The sequence below is a fragment of the Pholcus phalangioides genome, unplaced genomic scaffold (genome assembly GCF_987345545.1).
Source record: "Pholcus phalangioides strain wild (caught in Gottingen) unplaced genomic scaffold, Ppha-v1.0 ptg000019l_1, whole genome shotgun sequence".
NCBI lineage: Eukaryota > Metazoa > Arthropoda > Arachnida > Araneae > Pholcidae > Pholcus > Pholcus phalangioides.
Window position 1 is genome coordinate 6,967,783 of NW_028301612.1, and position 17,780 is coordinate 6,985,562.

At 34.5% G+C, this 17,780-nt stretch overlaps 1 protein-coding gene across 2 annotated transcripts in view; it reads left to right on the forward strand.

The window, feature by feature from the left end:
* LOC149071174 (TBC1 domain family member 1-like) overlaps positions 1 to 17,780 on the forward strand; it is a 40,017-nt gene that overhangs the window by 12,107 nt on the left and 10,130 nt on the right. The window contains exons 2-12 of one of the 2 annotated variants that reach the window (XM_089248124.1): positions 40 to 210; positions 2,345 to 2,590; positions 3,746 to 4,213; positions 6,510 to 6,614; positions 9,386 to 9,527; positions 9,986 to 10,077; positions 11,220 to 11,339; positions 12,022 to 12,102; positions 14,427 to 14,947; positions 17,033 to 17,169; positions 17,273 to 17,416. In XM_089248124.1, the coding sequence (XP_089104250.1) occupies positions 40 to 210; positions 2,345 to 2,590; positions 3,746 to 4,213; positions 6,510 to 6,614; positions 9,386 to 9,527; positions 9,986 to 10,077; positions 11,220 to 11,339; positions 12,022 to 12,102; positions 14,427 to 14,947; positions 17,033 to 17,169; positions 17,273 to 17,416 (2,227 nt within the window). The remainder of the gene's footprint in view (positions 1 to 39; positions 211 to 2,344; positions 2,591 to 3,745; positions 4,214 to 6,509; positions 6,615 to 9,385; positions 9,528 to 9,985; positions 10,078 to 11,219; positions 11,340 to 12,021; positions 12,103 to 14,426; positions 14,948 to 17,032; positions 17,170 to 17,272; positions 17,417 to 17,780) is intronic. The other variant, XM_089248123.1, reaches the window with a different exon arrangement.

Here is a 17,780-nt window from a genome sequence, read left to right on the forward strand (position 1 = left end):
TGCCTCATTAATGGTTTTTTTTTACTCTCAAAATTCCAGGTTTTGCAGTTGTTCTCATCCCTCCGGGAGACAGTTCAGGAAACAGCCCAGCAGCAAATGCTGCTGTCATCAGCAACTGGAGTGATTGCCCCATCTGTCACAGGTGCTAGTGGAGCTGTTCAGTGTGGCCAGTGTCATCAGTATGAAGTCTTATATCTAGGAAAAATCAAGGTTAGTTTTGTTATGCAGTTCACCGTAAAGGTTTTCAAAATTTTCACTAGAATATCTTAAATTTATTATATGGATACTTTAGTTGGTTGGGGTAGCATTTCTGGGAAATAAAGTTAGTGGCAATGCGCGATTGCATTTTTTCTTGACAAAAAATATAATTGAGATCTCTATTTTATAAGAAGGTCTGGACCTACTCTGGATGAGAAAAACTTCGGATATGAGTAAAAATCTCTATAAATGTGTAAAAGTTTAAAAATAGGAGTAGAAGGCCCTGGTGTAATGCAGGGCTTGATAAATCAGAAAAAAATTTAGGTGCCAGAAAAATTTCATAGGAGTCACACACAAACATGTTTTTTCACAAGAGTCTTGAATAATTTTTTTTAGATTTTTTTTGGGACTTAATGACTCCTTCCAACGTTGGAAGATAGTTTATTACAAAATTAGAAAATTTTGAACTATCCCTAGAGGCTATGATTTAGCAATCACTTATACAAAATTTTAGGCGTCAATATTGTTTTTCTGGTCACCATGGTGACCCGGTGTCTGGGATTTGTTCAGATCTGGTCTAATGGTTCCACTAAATCGGTAATATAGTATTGATGGGGGACGGCAAATATAACATTAACATCACTATTTTTCCAATATTTGCACTGTTTGCATTATTAACGATGAAAGTGACTTTACTTGACAATTTTTAAGGATTTGAAACCATGAAATTCTGGAGCAAAAGCTGCTACTCATTAAAACATTTCCATCTCAAATAATTTGATGGTATTAGTCATCACAATGCAAGTATTTCTGCTGCAATTATTGGAAGTCAATGATTGCTATGTCATGTATAGTCACCTATTACACTGCCTGATTGATTTTTTTTTCGACATAAGAGAGGGTTCGGGATGCAAATATTTGTACATATATATCAAGAGTGGCCAAACTGCAGACAGCTGTACCATTCAATGGCATGCCATGTTGTTAAGAATGGCACACAAAGGTTTGCAGCAAAAAATTTTCAAAAGGAAAAAGGTTTAAAAAAGTTTTCATTTCTCTAAAATTATTATTTTTAGACAATATTAGACAATATTACTACTATCAAAACCGCATATGCACCTTACAAGCATTAATTTGAGGAATTTCTACTGAATTGCTATATACTGTAATGTACTGCTTGTGTGTGTTGTGTACCTAATGCAGGGCTCTTCAATGCCTATGGGGCTAAATGTGGTACTTGGAGCTTTCCGAACCGAAATGGCCCACCAATTAGTTTTAGGAAATAGCTGAAAAAACATTGAAAATCAATTAAAATAAAAAAATAATAAATCGATAAAGCCTACATTCAACTACCATTAACGCTGTGTGTGCATTAGATATATTACCTGGGTTGTCACTAACAGGAATGATTTCAGAATTACAGAAAGAAATAATTTCATAATTATTTAAAAAAATAATTTCATAATTATTTAAAAAAATAATTTACAGATGTGGCGAAAAATAATTTACAGATGCATTGAAAGTTTTTATTTCAGAATTAATGGAAGAAATAATTTCAGAATTAATGAAAGAAATAATTTCAGAATTAATGAAAGAAATAATTTCAGAATTAATAAAAGAAATAATTTCAGAGTTAATGAAAGAAATAATATGAGAATCATCTAAAGTAATTTCTGAATTGATAAAGGAAATAATTGATCAAAAATGAATTTCAGAATTGATAAAAAATAAAAGATTTCAGAACAAAATAAAAACCTTCAATTATTTCGGGGTCCTTGTTTGTAATCTGGGTCGTGTTTGACCAAACTGTTAAGACACCGCTACACATTACATCAAGTTCTTGTGAACGAATTCTATCAATGAATACTGCCATATGGCTTGTTGTGGTGCCCCGCAAGCTTCACGGGAAGTCAAAATCTGGCCTTCAATGTCTAAAAGGTTGAAGACCTCTGACCTAAGGTGATGTTTGTTTCTGAGAAATACATATTATGTAAAACTAACAGAAAAAAAAAGAAATAAAAAAGAAGACATTAATGACATTTTTTTTCAACGTATCTGTTTGTAAACCGATTCTTCAAATTCTGTTTTGTTTTCTTACAATGTTGTCAAACGTAACAAAAACTTGTGTGAAATTTTTTTTTTCAAGGTTCCACAAAAAAGAGCTCCACCGTTATTTGTAGATGAGGCGACAAATAAATTCCATTCCCTTGATTCACAGCGTAAAGATTCTTCAACATTTCCTTGTGAAATTTCAATAAATGAACAAGTTATCGCAGAAGGACTTGCAGGGAAAGAAAATGGTGGGAACCTGTTTCAAAATGGATTCGTATCTGCTGATGGATCTAACGATCTGATTGATTTTTCCCATCCCCTGAATGCTGTAGCTGAACAGGTAGTTTATGAATTAATTTTTTTTCTGCTATATCCCAGTTTTATTAATGTTTTGATTTTCATTGGCTTTTATTTACATGTATAAGGATAGATCGAATGAAAATGGAATAGTTGTTATAATTTGGGTTATTTTTGTATGAGCATAGTGAAACTTTGTGTAGAGGTAGAGTGGGAGGTAAGGAAGGCAAACCCCTACTGTAGAATGTGGCCTTGCCTTTGGTAGTCGTGCAGAATCATGTGATATGCGCTGATTGTTGGCCTACAGTACCATCCAACATGCAATCAATTGTTTTTTCATCTTTGTCTGCAGAATGTTTGTGAGCAAAGAAAAGCAACATGGCCTTATTCGTTTTTTAGTGGCAGAAGGAGTTCGAAAGTGCATAGGTAAACGAAGGCAGTGTATGGTAAGCATGCACTGTCACTAGTTCGTGTGCAGGACTAGCACAAGTGTTTCTGCAAGGGACAAGAATCTGTGAATGATGATATGCAACCTAGTTCAAGTCACCTCATCATCATGAACGCTTTGATGAAAGAAGTCGACCAGATAATCAACCCATACAAATGATGCAAAATAAGGGACATCAGCAAGAAGGTGGGAGTGCATTTTGGTTCTGTTTATGCCATTATTGCAAAGAAACTCCACTACAGGAAAGCGAGTGCATAGTGAAAACGCTTGTGTCAGTCCTGCACACACGAGGCACTTCATGAACTCCAACTCCTTCTCCCACTAAAAAATAAATAACACCATGTTTCTCTTCTTTCCTCACAAATGATGCAGATGAAAAAACAACAGATTGCCTGTTAAATGATAGTGTCTGCCAACTGCTAGCACACATCATGTGATTCCGTGCAACTACCTAAGGCAAGTCCATTCGGCAGTAAGGGTTGCCTTCCCTATCTCTCACTCTACCGCTACACAAAGTTGTGCCACACTTATACAAAAATAAACCAAATTATAACTACTGCTCCATTTTCATTTGATCCACCCTAAAATGTTTAAGTCCAGGATAATAGGAAATCAAAGAATTTCTCTGTCTAAAGGGGTTTTATCATTATGAGATCCTCAGTGTTTGCAAGCCTTACGATGCAACCAGTTTTAATGAATTTGATATAAATTTATAGAGTGATTAAATATGACTATTTCATGTGTCTCTAGGGAGTTGGATTGAAACAAGTGTTGAAAGATAAAAACGCTACAGACCCTCTACAGTCCCAGACCAGTATCAAAGATGGTGAAGCTTCAGAAAGCTCCAATCTTCTCACACCACCAGTTCATTCTCTCATTACGCATACTCAGAGCTTGGATGCAGCTGGGAGTAGCTCGATTGTCAAAGACATAAAATCGTTTTCTTTCGATCCTGACCAGTTGGTATCGATCATAGAGGATGGTAGCCTACGGCGTCAGACATCCTTGCCACCCATGAATGCTAGAGCTTTTATGGCTTCGATGGGATTACAGAGACTTTCCGCAGACTCTTCGTCTGCCTCGACTCCAGATGAAAAGCCTGAAATTAATCGTATCATGTTGTTTCTAATTGGCTCTTCAGAATTCTGTTTGATTGGTACAGACAGGAAGCAAGTGTTCTTCAGTAAACCGTTTTCTGATATTTCTCATTGTTCTCAGGTGAGTAGTGAGCATGCGATTGGGAATGATTATTTAAAAAATATATTAACAACAGCCGCTGCCTGGAGGCCATTAGCTGTGAATAGAGACTGCAGTCTCTACTCAGCAAGTAATGATGCTACTGTGTTTGTTTTAAGGAAAAAAGGGATTGTCTCTCTATGGTATAATTGTCAGTGCACTTGCCCTGTATGCAAGAGGTCCTGGGTTCAAATCCTGGTGAAGAGAAATGACACTTTTTTCCTTTTCACCAGAGAAAGCCTATTGATTTCATATTAACAACAGTATTTAAAGAACACTAACAAGATTTGATTTATGTCCTTCGTCTAACCTTGTGTTAAAACTTTACTATTAATTTGTTGGTATTTATGATGAGCATAAGCTCAACACTATTATTATTTATTTAACAAAAAGTAAGGTTACTGAAGCAGCTGTAATAAGTACATTAAAACCTATCCGAGTTAAACACTAACAGTCTCATTCAAATTTGTCGAAGTTAGAGAGTTGTCCAAAATGTAGAAGTACAGTATTGTGGACATTCTGTGTTATGGCCATGTCATTCAAAACCATTTAATATGGGAAGGTGTCCAGAATGCAGTGGTGTGCGAGTTAACAGGTTATACTGCATTTTAAGATATAGATGTAAGACGCCTATTTAACAGAGGCCACCAAGGCAGATCTGTAGTTTTTTGGCCTATGAGCTCTAAAAGTTTATATAGCTACCAATTTATATGGCGGCGAAAAGTTTTCAGACCTGTGGGTGCTCGATTTGAGAATTATGTAGTTGAGATTTTGATTTCCTGAATTAATTTTTGGGATGCTCTGCCCAAACTATTAAAGGCGACGGCAATGAGAAGATGTAAATTTCATTCTTAAAGACATGAGCATTTTATTTAAACACACACGGACAAGTTATACGCGACATCCATTCTGTACGACAAAATACAATCAACTCCTTAAAACGTTCGAAAACTCTCTGGCGATCCGTTGCTAGGTTACCATCCATCACAAGGCGAAAAATGCTACAACGAGAAAACATGACATCGTGACGTCACAGAGCATCGTTTATGATCGGTCACTACACTATTGTGCATGCTCGAACACCCACAGCACCCATGTCTATTAGTAATGTCTTTCTTTGACCAGTGTATAGATATACATCTCTTTTACGGTCCAAGTCTGAAATCTAGCACCTTTGTGAAGTTGTCTGTCACTTTGCACATTGCTCAGACCTTGGGCACTGGCTATCTCACGAAGAAACCAACCACTTTCTGGCCACTTTACAAAGATGCTAGACTTCGGACATGAACCATGGCATATATGTGTTATGTTAAATGTGATAAATCCAGTGATTATGCAGAATCAGTGATATAAAACTGGTGGTTATGTATAATAACTAACTGGTGGTTATGTATAATATAATCTAAGAGTTATCACACATTTACCGTAACCTATATAAATATATATATTAGGGATGGTCCAATTAATCGGGTTGGTTAATCGATCAATTATTAATTGCAGTTACAAATTTTAGTTGTGTTAATCGATTTGATCAATTCGATTAAAATTTATATTAAAAGTTTGTGAATTTTAACTTGATTTGTTTGAAAAAACCAATTAGATGTCTTATAAATCATGTTCTATACAGAACATTTTGAATATGTGACTATTAAAAAATATTTGGATCAATGTTTTGATCAAATTCGATTTAATGAAAGCTGATGATTTTAATTTCAAATTGAGTTTCATTGGAGTTTTAGAAGACGTGACCAAAATTTATTTTCTCCACTATGTGAACAGTAGTTTTTCGTATTCTTGGAAGCATCAGCTAATCTCCTCACAAGTACCATTCGAGATTGGTTTCTAGGAAAACAAGTAACAGTATAATTGAAAGTAGTTTCGAAATCTGTGAATAATAACCAAAAATAACCGTTCAAAAAAGAAAACAAGATCCAAGTGAAGAAATTACAAGTTTTGGTAATTATTATTGTTCAGCATATTATTAAATTGATTGAAGCGGGCAGCTTTAATTTCTTAATCTATTCCTATATTTGTTTACATCTACCGAATAGGTGAGTGAAATGAATGAATTATATTTTTATAGCATATATTAATATTATATGGTAACAACAGATATCCAATGGAAATTTAATTAATCAATTAAGAAATTGTGATTAATTAGTTGAAAATTTTAGATTCCCAGCCCTTATATACATTAGTCTTACTTTTATATTCTCTAATACTGTGGGTGGTTTCAGCAAAAACTTGTAGTTTTGGTTCACTTTTTTTTTCTTTTTAGGGGATCAAACATCCAGACCATTTTGGTGTTATATGTCGAGAAATGACACTGGCTGGCATAGATGTATATATGGGCTATATTTTCCAATGTCAGTCTATTGCTGTTGTAAGTTTTTGGTGTTATTATATTTTCATAATTTTTTTTTTTCATTTTAATATATACAGTAAAATATCTATGCAATGATTTCACAAGACCAGAGAAAATTGTCATTATAAGATATTTATCCTTATAGATGTGATTCAGTTGACTGTAAATTATTGCTAAGGGAAATCTCCCAGACAGAAGAGTAATAGTATCATATACAAGATTATCGTTATATGTAGGCTTTCTTGTAAACATTTGAACATTTTTGTCACACCACGGTCATTTTCTGCACATGAGGGCTAATTAGACCGGGACCTACAATTTATTGCCGATTCCGAGGCTTGTTTTTTATACTCATCGAGAGGTTGGTGCGATAACCCTTCGATGGGGGCCTCCGCAATTTTTTCTGCAGTCATGTCACCGTTTCTGTTGTACCCCTGTGTCAGGGAGACTTTCTTGTATTTTCATCTAATTTTTAATTTTTTTTAATGTAAAATATCATTCATTACATATATATCGTAGACATTATCATGTCTGTTTTAAAAAATTAGATAATCCCTGAAATTTATGAACACAGTTCATGAAATGCTGAAAAGTTGAAAAGCACTAATTTACAATATGGCTGTGATTTGCTTTTTCATATTCTTGAGAGAAATTTGTATCTTCTTCAGAGGTTCTTCTTGAGCATATGGGGAGGAAAAAACTTGTATAAAGTAGATTGAATGCATCCTAAAATGCCAAATTACTTTTTCCTTTTTGTCAGTAAAAATCAGAAGATGTGACTTAAAATGGATACATATTTTCATGCGAATGTGCATCAACTTGATTGCATAAGGGTTGGCTATTTTTCCTGGTTATACCTAAAACAGTTCAACCTTTGCATTGCGGGAAGGAAAACAAGATAAGGCTTCTTGTCCAAGAAGCTGTACCAATGCTGCAGCAATGATGCATTGGCAAAATCTTGATGGTAAATGAAATTTCCATCTTCATGCAAGTCTTCTGTCTTCTACTTCTGGAATCAAAAGACATGATGTATACCTCCATACAGCAAAGTCTTCTGAGTCATAGGTCTTTATCCTTTGGTTCCAGTAGTAGAAGACTTTGTGTGCAGATGGGAAACACAGATTGGATCCATAGTTTGACATTGTCCATCAAACATGATTGATACTTCGGTGGTTTCATGATATGGTAATTGTACCTGGTGTGATCTTATCAAGAGATCATGGATTCAAGCTAAAAAAAGAAGCTGATCAATTGCAAACCAGTGGCTATCGATTCTACAATAGTAATGAGAATTCATGGCTAAGTTCCAACCCAAATCTGTTCCTGAGCTTTATTAATTCAATGTCTTAATGCATAAAATCCATGGTAAAAGCCAAATATGGCAGCAGTACAATATATTCATATGATATCAGTGCACGCCTTCTCATACTGTCCAAGCAAATGCATAGGTAATTTTGCCTTTACAGACTTGTGTCATTTTTCTACCCATAAAGCAAAGATTGAACTATTCTAGGTTTATTTGATCAAGTTGATGTAAATTTGCATGAAAATAATCATGTAATAATCCATTTTAAGTGTGATGTTCCAATTTTTTTAAACAACTTTTGGGGAGTTTTAAATTTTTGAAACAAAGAGGAAAAAGTAATTTTGCATTTTAAGAAGCATTCAATCTATTTTACGAAATTTTTTTGTCACTGATATGCTCAAGAAGAACCTTTGAAGATGAAAATGCAAATTACAACCATACTGTTTATTTAGGCTTTCCAATTTGAGCATTTCATGAACTACTCTTGTAAATTTTCAGAATGTTTTAATTTTTGGAAAAAAAATTTGTAGATAGTATCCAAATAATAAATCATTTGCATGGTGCGATTTCTTTTAATATTGTGAATACAATAGAATCTCATACTATAGTGTGGCTATAAAAAGCTGAATTTTCAATTTTTATATGCTTTATGCATTTATGCAGGACTAGAACTAGAAGGGGGAAAAGAGAGACAATTGCCTCAGGTGGCAAAATTTAGGGGTGCGATAAATTTCAAATGGGAACAAAAACACCGTTATAATGTCATAGGCTTTTACAGTAGTGGGGTGGAAAAATCATGTTTGCCAAAAACACCCTCCACAAAGGTTTTAGCTACAGCCCTGCTTTGTGCTTGAATTATGTCTGTGCTTTATACATCAGTAAATTACCATTCATTTCTAGAAGGACAGACTTTTTGAGTCTGATATCATTATAAATAGATTTAAGACTAATATTCTCAATAAAACTTCTCAAACTTCTCATCCATGACTATCGATAACAGGAGGGATGTCAGAGGCAGAAAAGGACAGGGAGAAATTCTGAGAAAAAAAATTCAGAAAAGGGTTGTGTGAGGCAAAGATTTAAATAAGAAATGACAAGAAAAGAGTCAGAAATTTTAAAAAGGACTAGGAAGGTGGTAGAAAATCAGAAACATGAAAGAAATGTGGCAGAAATTCAGAAAAGAGCCGCAAGGGAAGAACTTCAAGAGATAGCAGGAATTTAGAAAAAGGACAAAAAAATACAAGCAATACCCCCTTTCAGAAAAGACAGAGGTTACAATCCCCACCCTCGTTTTCTGCTTCTGGAATTTGTGGATGATGAAATAGATTTTATTGGCTCTCCCACCATTTATGATATTAACTGTAGTCGTAAACAAAATTTTTGAAAATTCAAGTTTGGATAAGTAATTAAGTTTTTAATGGATAATATTCTTTCTCCTGAACCTATGTTAATAAAGTTTGACATTTTTCTTGCTCTGTTGTAGGTAGACGAGATAATGAAAACACTGAAGCAAGCATTTCACTGTGCTCTGCAGAAATCGCAAGAGAAGTCGTCTATGAAGGGCTTCAGTTTCTGCCCTACATGTCCATTGTATTGGTTCCATAAGCTATGCTGTGATATTGAAGGTGAAATTAACAGTTGAAGTAATGTGTGTGTGATTTGATAAGTTTTATAAAAATATATACTATGCATAGTGACTCATTCATAAAAAATAACATTTTGCTTGCAATCAAAACATTATTTTCAATTAGTTATATGTCTTGAGTATCTGAATAAGCTTTTATGGGCATTAGTCCATTGATAAGCAGCTTTTTTGGCAGTAATGCCATTGTAAGTCTCAGTACATTTTCCATGTTTCTGTAGCTAGGAGTTTATAAAGTGTTTTATACCTATGTGGGTGTTTGGGTTGAACTTTATGTAGGAGATTTTGATTTCATCAAAATAAATTCTAGGGGTGTGCTGAGTTTCTTGCAACAAAATATTATGGGTGCTTGAAAACCCAAAATATGATAATTCATATTGCTAGATTAATGTATAATACTGGTATATAAATATCATAGTAGTGTCTTTATTTCTCCTGCAGATCAGACTCCTGAGGAGATCCAAACCACTGTTATGCTTCGAATAGCATCCCTTCCTCAGAGAGAGCAAAAAGACATCATGAGTAAATTCCAGGTGAGATAAGAAATTTTTCTCATGGCCACATATTTAAACACACATCCACTGATTGTGTGAGGGAAAGCTTTAAAAAAAAATTCATGTTATGACATAATTTTACCTATTAATGAGCACCATCAGATGGAGGGCTCAGAAGTCAATAAACATTTAAAATTAGATAAAGGATTCTTTCATTCTGTGGTCAGTATAAGTGGCGCTATTTGCTGTTGATAGCGACTTGAATGCTTTGGCAGAAAGTTTTAACAATGAAGAGACACTTTCAATGCGAAAGTCATCTTCAGAGAATTGACTTACACTGATTGGCTATTAAGCCTTCCAAATAATAATTGACTAGATGTCCTGCTTTCATCCATAAGGAATATAGTCAGATAGTTTAATTCAAATTTATGAGTTGAAAGTCTGATAGCCGTCTATCATGGCTGGACAAATCTTCAAAAATTTACATACCCAACTTGAAATAATATATTCCTTAGTTAGTATTTTATATGCTATCTTCAGGCATGTGGTTGAAAAAATTACATGCCCGGTCAAAATTTTTACATGCCCTGGCATGTTGGGTAGTTGATTTGTCCAACCCTGCCCTATGCAAGATTTTTAAAACATAAATCAGTCTCGAGCGTTTCTGAGATCCCCTTGGTTGTCTTGACCCTTTCTAGCGTATCAGACACAGGTCTTATTCATTAATATTCTGTGCATATGAGAAGCACCATTCTGTGAACCAAAACATAACCTTTAAATGGATAATACATATACAAGCATAACAGCCATACATGTCAACATAAACAGTTGTTGACACCATTAAAATTTTAAATTTACAATTTATAAACATTTTATAGTCAAAATTCAAAAGTATATGAAGTTTATAAAAAAAATTCAAGTTCAATCTCATTACAGACTGCAGGCAGAAAATTCATGACCCTTGCTTTATGTTAATGTTCATTTAAATTTTGTGGTTCCTTAGAAAATATCCCACATTCTCATACAGAAATTAGGCTCCTTGTTTGAACAAAGTTGGGCTGATTTGTTTATGCTCAAAAAATAATACAATTTAACTTGTTTTGTCTGTGATGAATGACATAAAATTACAAGCGAATCATCCTCAGAATGTGTCTAAAATTCTTTGAATATTTCTTTTTCAGGATATGGTTGTTCACAACCAAGAAGAGCAAAATGTTGTATTTATGATGCTGTTGAGGTCTATATGTGAACAGAAACAGATGAAACATGCGCATGTTGTGCCTAAGGATGCAAAACAAGAGGTATTGGAAAAATGTTCTCAATTAATTATATATGTAATATAATCATATTTGTGCTCATCTTCATAAAGAGGGGCAGAAAAAACTATATTTACATAAACTTATAGTAGCTAGTATAATAATCACAAACTTCTTCGATGGCAAAATTTAAAAATTAAATAGACACAATGTTATCACTCCCAGAAGACAAAATCACACTTTAGTTAATCCTAAACAAAATAAATATATTTTATGTGAAAACTTCATTTACTTAGCCCCAAAGCATGCAATGTTTTGTTTAATGTATGTTCCAGCAAACTTAAGTGCCAAAGTACTTTATTTGGGAATCGCTGACATAGGACAGTGGTCAGCAAACTTTCAAGTCAGAAGAACCAAGCCTGTCTCCCGTATAGCAGCTTCAAAACTATTCGAGAACCATCAGTACATTTTTGATAATTAGGAAAATTTAAACATGAAATATAACAACTTATACTAGCAATTAAATTTTTATTACCCTCAATGGCTTACCACATGTGTCTTACAGACACAGTTCAGCGTACCCAATCTGGAGGAAACCCACCAAATGAGTGGAAATTTCCCCAAATTTTTAAATAATTATAATTTCATTATATTCACATAATTTATGTTCAAAAATTTGTCAAATTATTCAAAATTTGTTCAAGTTGTCAATTTTTATATTCAATAGCCAAAAGGAAGAGGAGGATTGGATAGTCTGAAGTCCATTGCAAAGAAGACTTTTCCGAGTCCTTTTGAATCAATATTCAAGGTAAAAATATATTTCAATTCTCTACTGCTTTGTTTACAAGAGAAAGTTATTTCTGATAAATTTCATGAACATAGTCAGACCCTCTTATAACAACCTTCAAGGGACCAAAACTTTGATTTGTTATATCCAGTCTGATAAAAGAACATCTTAAAAGATGTTTGTTCCCTCCAAATATAGCAAAACTTTGTTTGCTATGTTTGGAGAATTTCTATAAGTTGTGTTAGCTGTAACAGGATTAAGCTGCATATTTTTCTACATACAGTAAAACCTCGATAAGTCGTCACCTCAAGTTATCAAAAAATTATGACGGCTTAAGCGAAGTGACGACTTAAGCAGAGTTCAGTCAGTTTTAATGAGCAATGTCATGAAAATCGTATAAATTTAAAGTAATATGACATTTATTAAAGTATGAATCAAAATAACAATATTAATAAAATTTATGGATTGCGAAATAAAAAATAAAAATAATAGCAATTTTTATCTTTTTTATCTCTTATTACTTAAATTATTGTGGTGAAATGTACTGTACACTTTGATGTAAACTAGTAATTTTTCATTTATAGACTAACAGAGCAACTGTTTGAATAAGTAGCTTTTCTTCATAACAGAACTCTCTATTGCACATTAATTTTACATATACATCAAATTTAATTTTAGTGTTTGAATTCTTCATCAGTAGTTCATGATGCAACTACAAAGTAATCTCGAACATTTTTGACTTTGTGGAGGGGCCCTGGGCAGGGAAAAGTAAACAGAAGACCTCAACTTGGGAAAGAATGTCTAATTTTTTTCAACAAAGATATTTTGTTTAAATTTCAAGCCCTAAATTAGTAGAGTCCATGCTATCTATGATTATTTATTATCCGTGCCCGTTGCACTTTGACTTGATTAATTTGATTCTTCGATTTACATAATTTTTGATTTCCTTGCACTATATGTAATCTTTGGCATATCAATAAATTTTGGTTTTGCCGGAGATGCCCTAGTCCCCCCTGGGAGGGGCGAAGTGCTTACATTGCTTCTTGCGACAGAGCTTGGGTGTCTCACAGTTTGTCCAGCTTCTCCCATGGAGCCTAGGCAGAAATGAGATCTAGCTTGAACAGTCCCCAACGTTCCAAAAACCTTAGTCAGCAAATGAACTTCCCCAGCGTAACTTTCGTTACTTAAACTCTTCCGTTTGGGTATATAGGATTTTATGGTGACTTTTAAGCACATGGCAATACTGTTAACAAGCTCTTTTTTTAATGGGAGCCATAAAAATAGTCTGTTCCTCTTTCTCAAACTTTTTCATAGTGATGACCTAACCAAAATTAGTGACGAGTGAACAAGGGTTTAATAACATTGTGGTCTATGAGAGCTGGAAAGGTCTCAAGAAAAATGACAACTTAACCGGAGTGACGACTTATCAGGGTGATGACTTAATGAGGTTTTACTATATATTGACTGATACTGTATATGACTTTACTGTATATGAACTGTATTTTACTGTATATTGATTGTATAATTTCCATAACTTCATTTTGATAAATTAAAATCCTATGCATATATTTATAAGGTCATCTTAACAGCTTCAAGGGTTGAGCAGGGCCGTCTTAATAGCACCATTGGACCCCGGGCCAAGGGATTTTTCTGAGGCCCCATCAAGAAAATTTACATGTATGCTCCTTGAAAATCTCAACTGTACCTCACTTTTGTTAGGCCCCCAGGCCGTGCCTGTGTGGGCTCATGCGTTAAGATGGCACTGGGGTTGAGCAATGCATTGGAGTATCTGACACAATCAATTTTGATTGCTATACAAGTATACAAGGATGTTAAAAAAGTTCCTTATTAAATTCCCCAAAAGAATGTTTGATAGGTGCATGTACGATTGAAAGTAGAAGTCCCTCATGCACCAAGAGGACCTCTTAGGCTGTTCCAGAAGGAGTTTATTCGTTAAGACAGCCAGAGCTATTCCATAATCATTTTTCTGAAAAAAAATTTAATTGTTGTAAAGTCTGTTACAATTTCACAACAACACATTGTGGCAAGATTATTTTCAAAAGACAACTGGCTTGAATTTGCTCCTCTAAGTTTTAAAATCACAGAAAACCATGTGTTAAGCTAGTCACCACTGTGAAAGCTATGGCGTTTAAACCCTTTTTTGCATCTCACTCTACCCCCCATGACCTCACAGTAATGTATGTGTGCACACAGCTTTACATATCTATTTCATCAAAAGATGATTCATAAACATTTTTTATAACCTTCATTTTTGAAAGGTACCAATAAGTATATGTTTGATTCGATCAACCCTGAAATCTAATGGTAACTATTCTATATTATAGCACACTATATCTGATGCCCATACAATCACAGATCTTCCAAAAGAAATGACGCTTATTAAAACTCACTCGCTTCCACTTTCATGCAGTCGCAGTGCTAGTAAATCATCTCTAAACAAAATGGAGACTATTGAAGCTAAAGTACCTCTGGCAACTCCAGAAAAACCTAAAATATCATCTGATACAATAACTACTACTACAACTGCTGTTGTAGAGAAAAATAAAGAAGTTTCTGCAAAAGAATCTCCTGTTATAGAAGAAATAGAGAAGAAACAACCTATCAAAGGGGAACCAAAGTCAAAGGAGACACCAACACAGTTATTCACTGCTACTAAGGCAATTGCTTCATCTTCTCGTCCCAACGAGCGTTCACTGAGTGATACTGCAGCTGTCATATTAGAGCTCCAGCAGGGACACCAGCAAAAACATTGTACCAATGCTTCGTTATTCACTTCATCGGATCTCAAAATCAATGAACTGATTTCATCTCCTCTGAAGACAACCATGAGTCCTTTGAGAAACATGTATGTATGCATGCACGCATGCAAGATTTGTCTCTATTTGTTTTGCAGGGATGCCTGAAGCTGAGAAGGGCAGGGGGGAGGACAGAAATTTTGAAAAACGCAATTTGTAAATGTAAAACATGTTGTCATGCTTTCATTGAAAACTTTCTTAAATTGTGCTGAGCCTGTAAATCACTCTCTTGGTCTACAGCCTGGAGGATCATACTGCAGAGCACAACACGACGTCAATAACATAGGAAATGGTGCAATTAATTTTTTTGAGCTGATTTTTAAAATTTTGTGAATACAACAAACACATTTCTACAATATTTAGCCCTTCATTAGCTTTGAAGGACTTCTCCCCCGCTCTTATTTTACAATTTTCTGATGTCCAAACATTTTTTTATCAGAAATCTTAGTTCTTTTCTAATTTCAGATTTAAAAAAAATGAATGTGAGTAAATACATGCCAGCATAGAGATGTGAATGGGTGAAATGGGATCAACCGCCATCCCTTTTCCTCCATTTCAGATAAGAGAGATTGTATTGATGATGCATCAAATATATTTCAAGACTACGTAGAGTTAAGGGGCAAACCCAAAATTTCGCCCCAATGTATCATCCATGACATTTTGCCTGTCCTGAATATGTGAGTGACCGAGTAAGTGACTGACTGTGTGAATAATCAAGTGATTGGGTGAATGATTGTATGAGTGACCAAATAAGTGATTGTATGAGTGACCAAATAAGTGATTGTATGAGTGACCAAGTGATTATACGAGTGCAGCTCATATGTGAGTGATCACATGAGTGACCATATGAGTAAGTGTGAGTGACTAAATTGTTGAGTGAATAATCATATGAATGATTAAGTGAGTGATTGTATGATCATATTAGTGATTAAGTGAGTGATTGTATGATCATATTAGTGATTAAGTGAGTGATTGTATGATCATATTAGTGATTAAGTGAGTGATTGTATGATCATATTAGTGATTAAGTGAGTGATTGTATGATCATATTAGTGATCAAGTTAGTGACCAAATGAGTGGCTGGATGAGTTACCATTTTTTTGTGATCAAGTTAATGACCATGTGAGTGACCATGCTCACTTGATCTCCCATATTTTCACATACTGTCACTCACTCGTATGGTCATCCACCCACTCGTCCACTCATACGATCACTCACTTCTTCAATTGGTTGTTCATATGATTACTTACACATTCACGTAGTCACTTACATGTTCACTCACCCTCTCACTTTGTCACTCACATGGTTAGGGCAGGTGAAATGTCAAGGGTGAAATTCCCGTGGGAGAAATGCACAGAGAGGAAATGTGCCGGGGGAAAATGTTGAAGGCGCAATTCCTGTAAACAGCTTTAAGGATAGGAGACACAAACATAACCTACAGGGCAAAAGACCCTATTGTCTTCTTTTAGAATAGGTGGGGACACACTTCCTTAAACCTTCCTTCTTTCTGGCTTCAGCATCCCTAATATTTTGGAAGTGATCATTTTAAAAAATAGTGGAAAATCATTTGCAGCTTTAAATCCCTATCAAACAAATCAAAAACTTTGAAAGCATCTTAAGGAAGGGGGGGAGGGTATTTTTGAAGCTATTCCAAAGGTCCAGCATAGCTTTTGGTGTAGAATCACAGTGCTACATCATTAAAGAGTTCCACCAACAAAATGTGTTCTCATAAACTTCAATGCCATATTTTTTATTGAAGAAATAAGAATGAAATTATTTTATCTAGAGATACTTAGATACCTCCCATGAACCTTGAGCAGTATGGAAACATTATACAAAAAATTATCATGAGCATAGAAAACACCCTCTTGTGATGAATGTTGGAACAGGTTTCTTCCTTTTTTTGCTCTCAACTAGTTTTACTTATTTCTTCATTTAAGATGTTCCTAAAGTTTCATAGCTTTCTGATGGTATTTAAGGCTGCAAACAGCTCAGAACATGCGTAAAAGACAACTTGAACACCAAACAACATGAGTTACTTACTCACCAATATATGAAATCCTGTTTCAATTAAATCATAAATAGTCTTAAATGGCTTAAATTGAGTTTTGCTTCTGCAAATTTTTTTCCCCCAGATTCTTGAAAGTAGGAAGTCAGAGTCGTAGTTCATCACTGAAGGAGATCAAAGAACAACCTTCAGGAAATCAAAGCGCATCATGGAGAAAAATCCTGTTCAATAGAGTCCAGACGCCTGTACAAAGAAATATCTCTGGTAATTACATTATTTACATTTCCATTATATCATATAATCATACACTTAACATTTTTATTTATGCTGGCTGGTGTTTAATTTATTTGATTGCATTCATTCAAAGTAGATCCCTCAAAAGATCAGATAAAAGATCTGGCAGCAGAGCAAGTGAAGCGTTCATCTGGTTCAGTCAGAGCATTATGGAAAAAAGCGATCATGGAACAAATGATACTCATACGCATGGAACGGGAAAATAAGAAGTTGCAGCGTAAGTTTTTGTTGTTTCAAGAATTTGTACAAAATCATAATTATATTTAATATCAGAAATATCCTAAAGAAAGACAACAATCATACAGTGTCGCTGTCTGTTGGAAGTGTTTCAGACCTCTGCTTCTTTATAAGGAAGATTTTTATTTCTGAATTAATTCTAGGCTGCTCCATCCCCCCCCCCTCTACAAAAGCAGCAGATGTTTGAGGAGTAGTTTAATTAAAGAATTAAAAAATATTAAAAAAAAAAGTTTAATAAATTAGTTTAGACAGTTGTTCCTTCAAGAGGATAACTGGTAGGGCTCTATGCATGGCATACAAGAACAAACTTGATTTGTTTTCTGCTTTATAAATTTGCTAGAAAA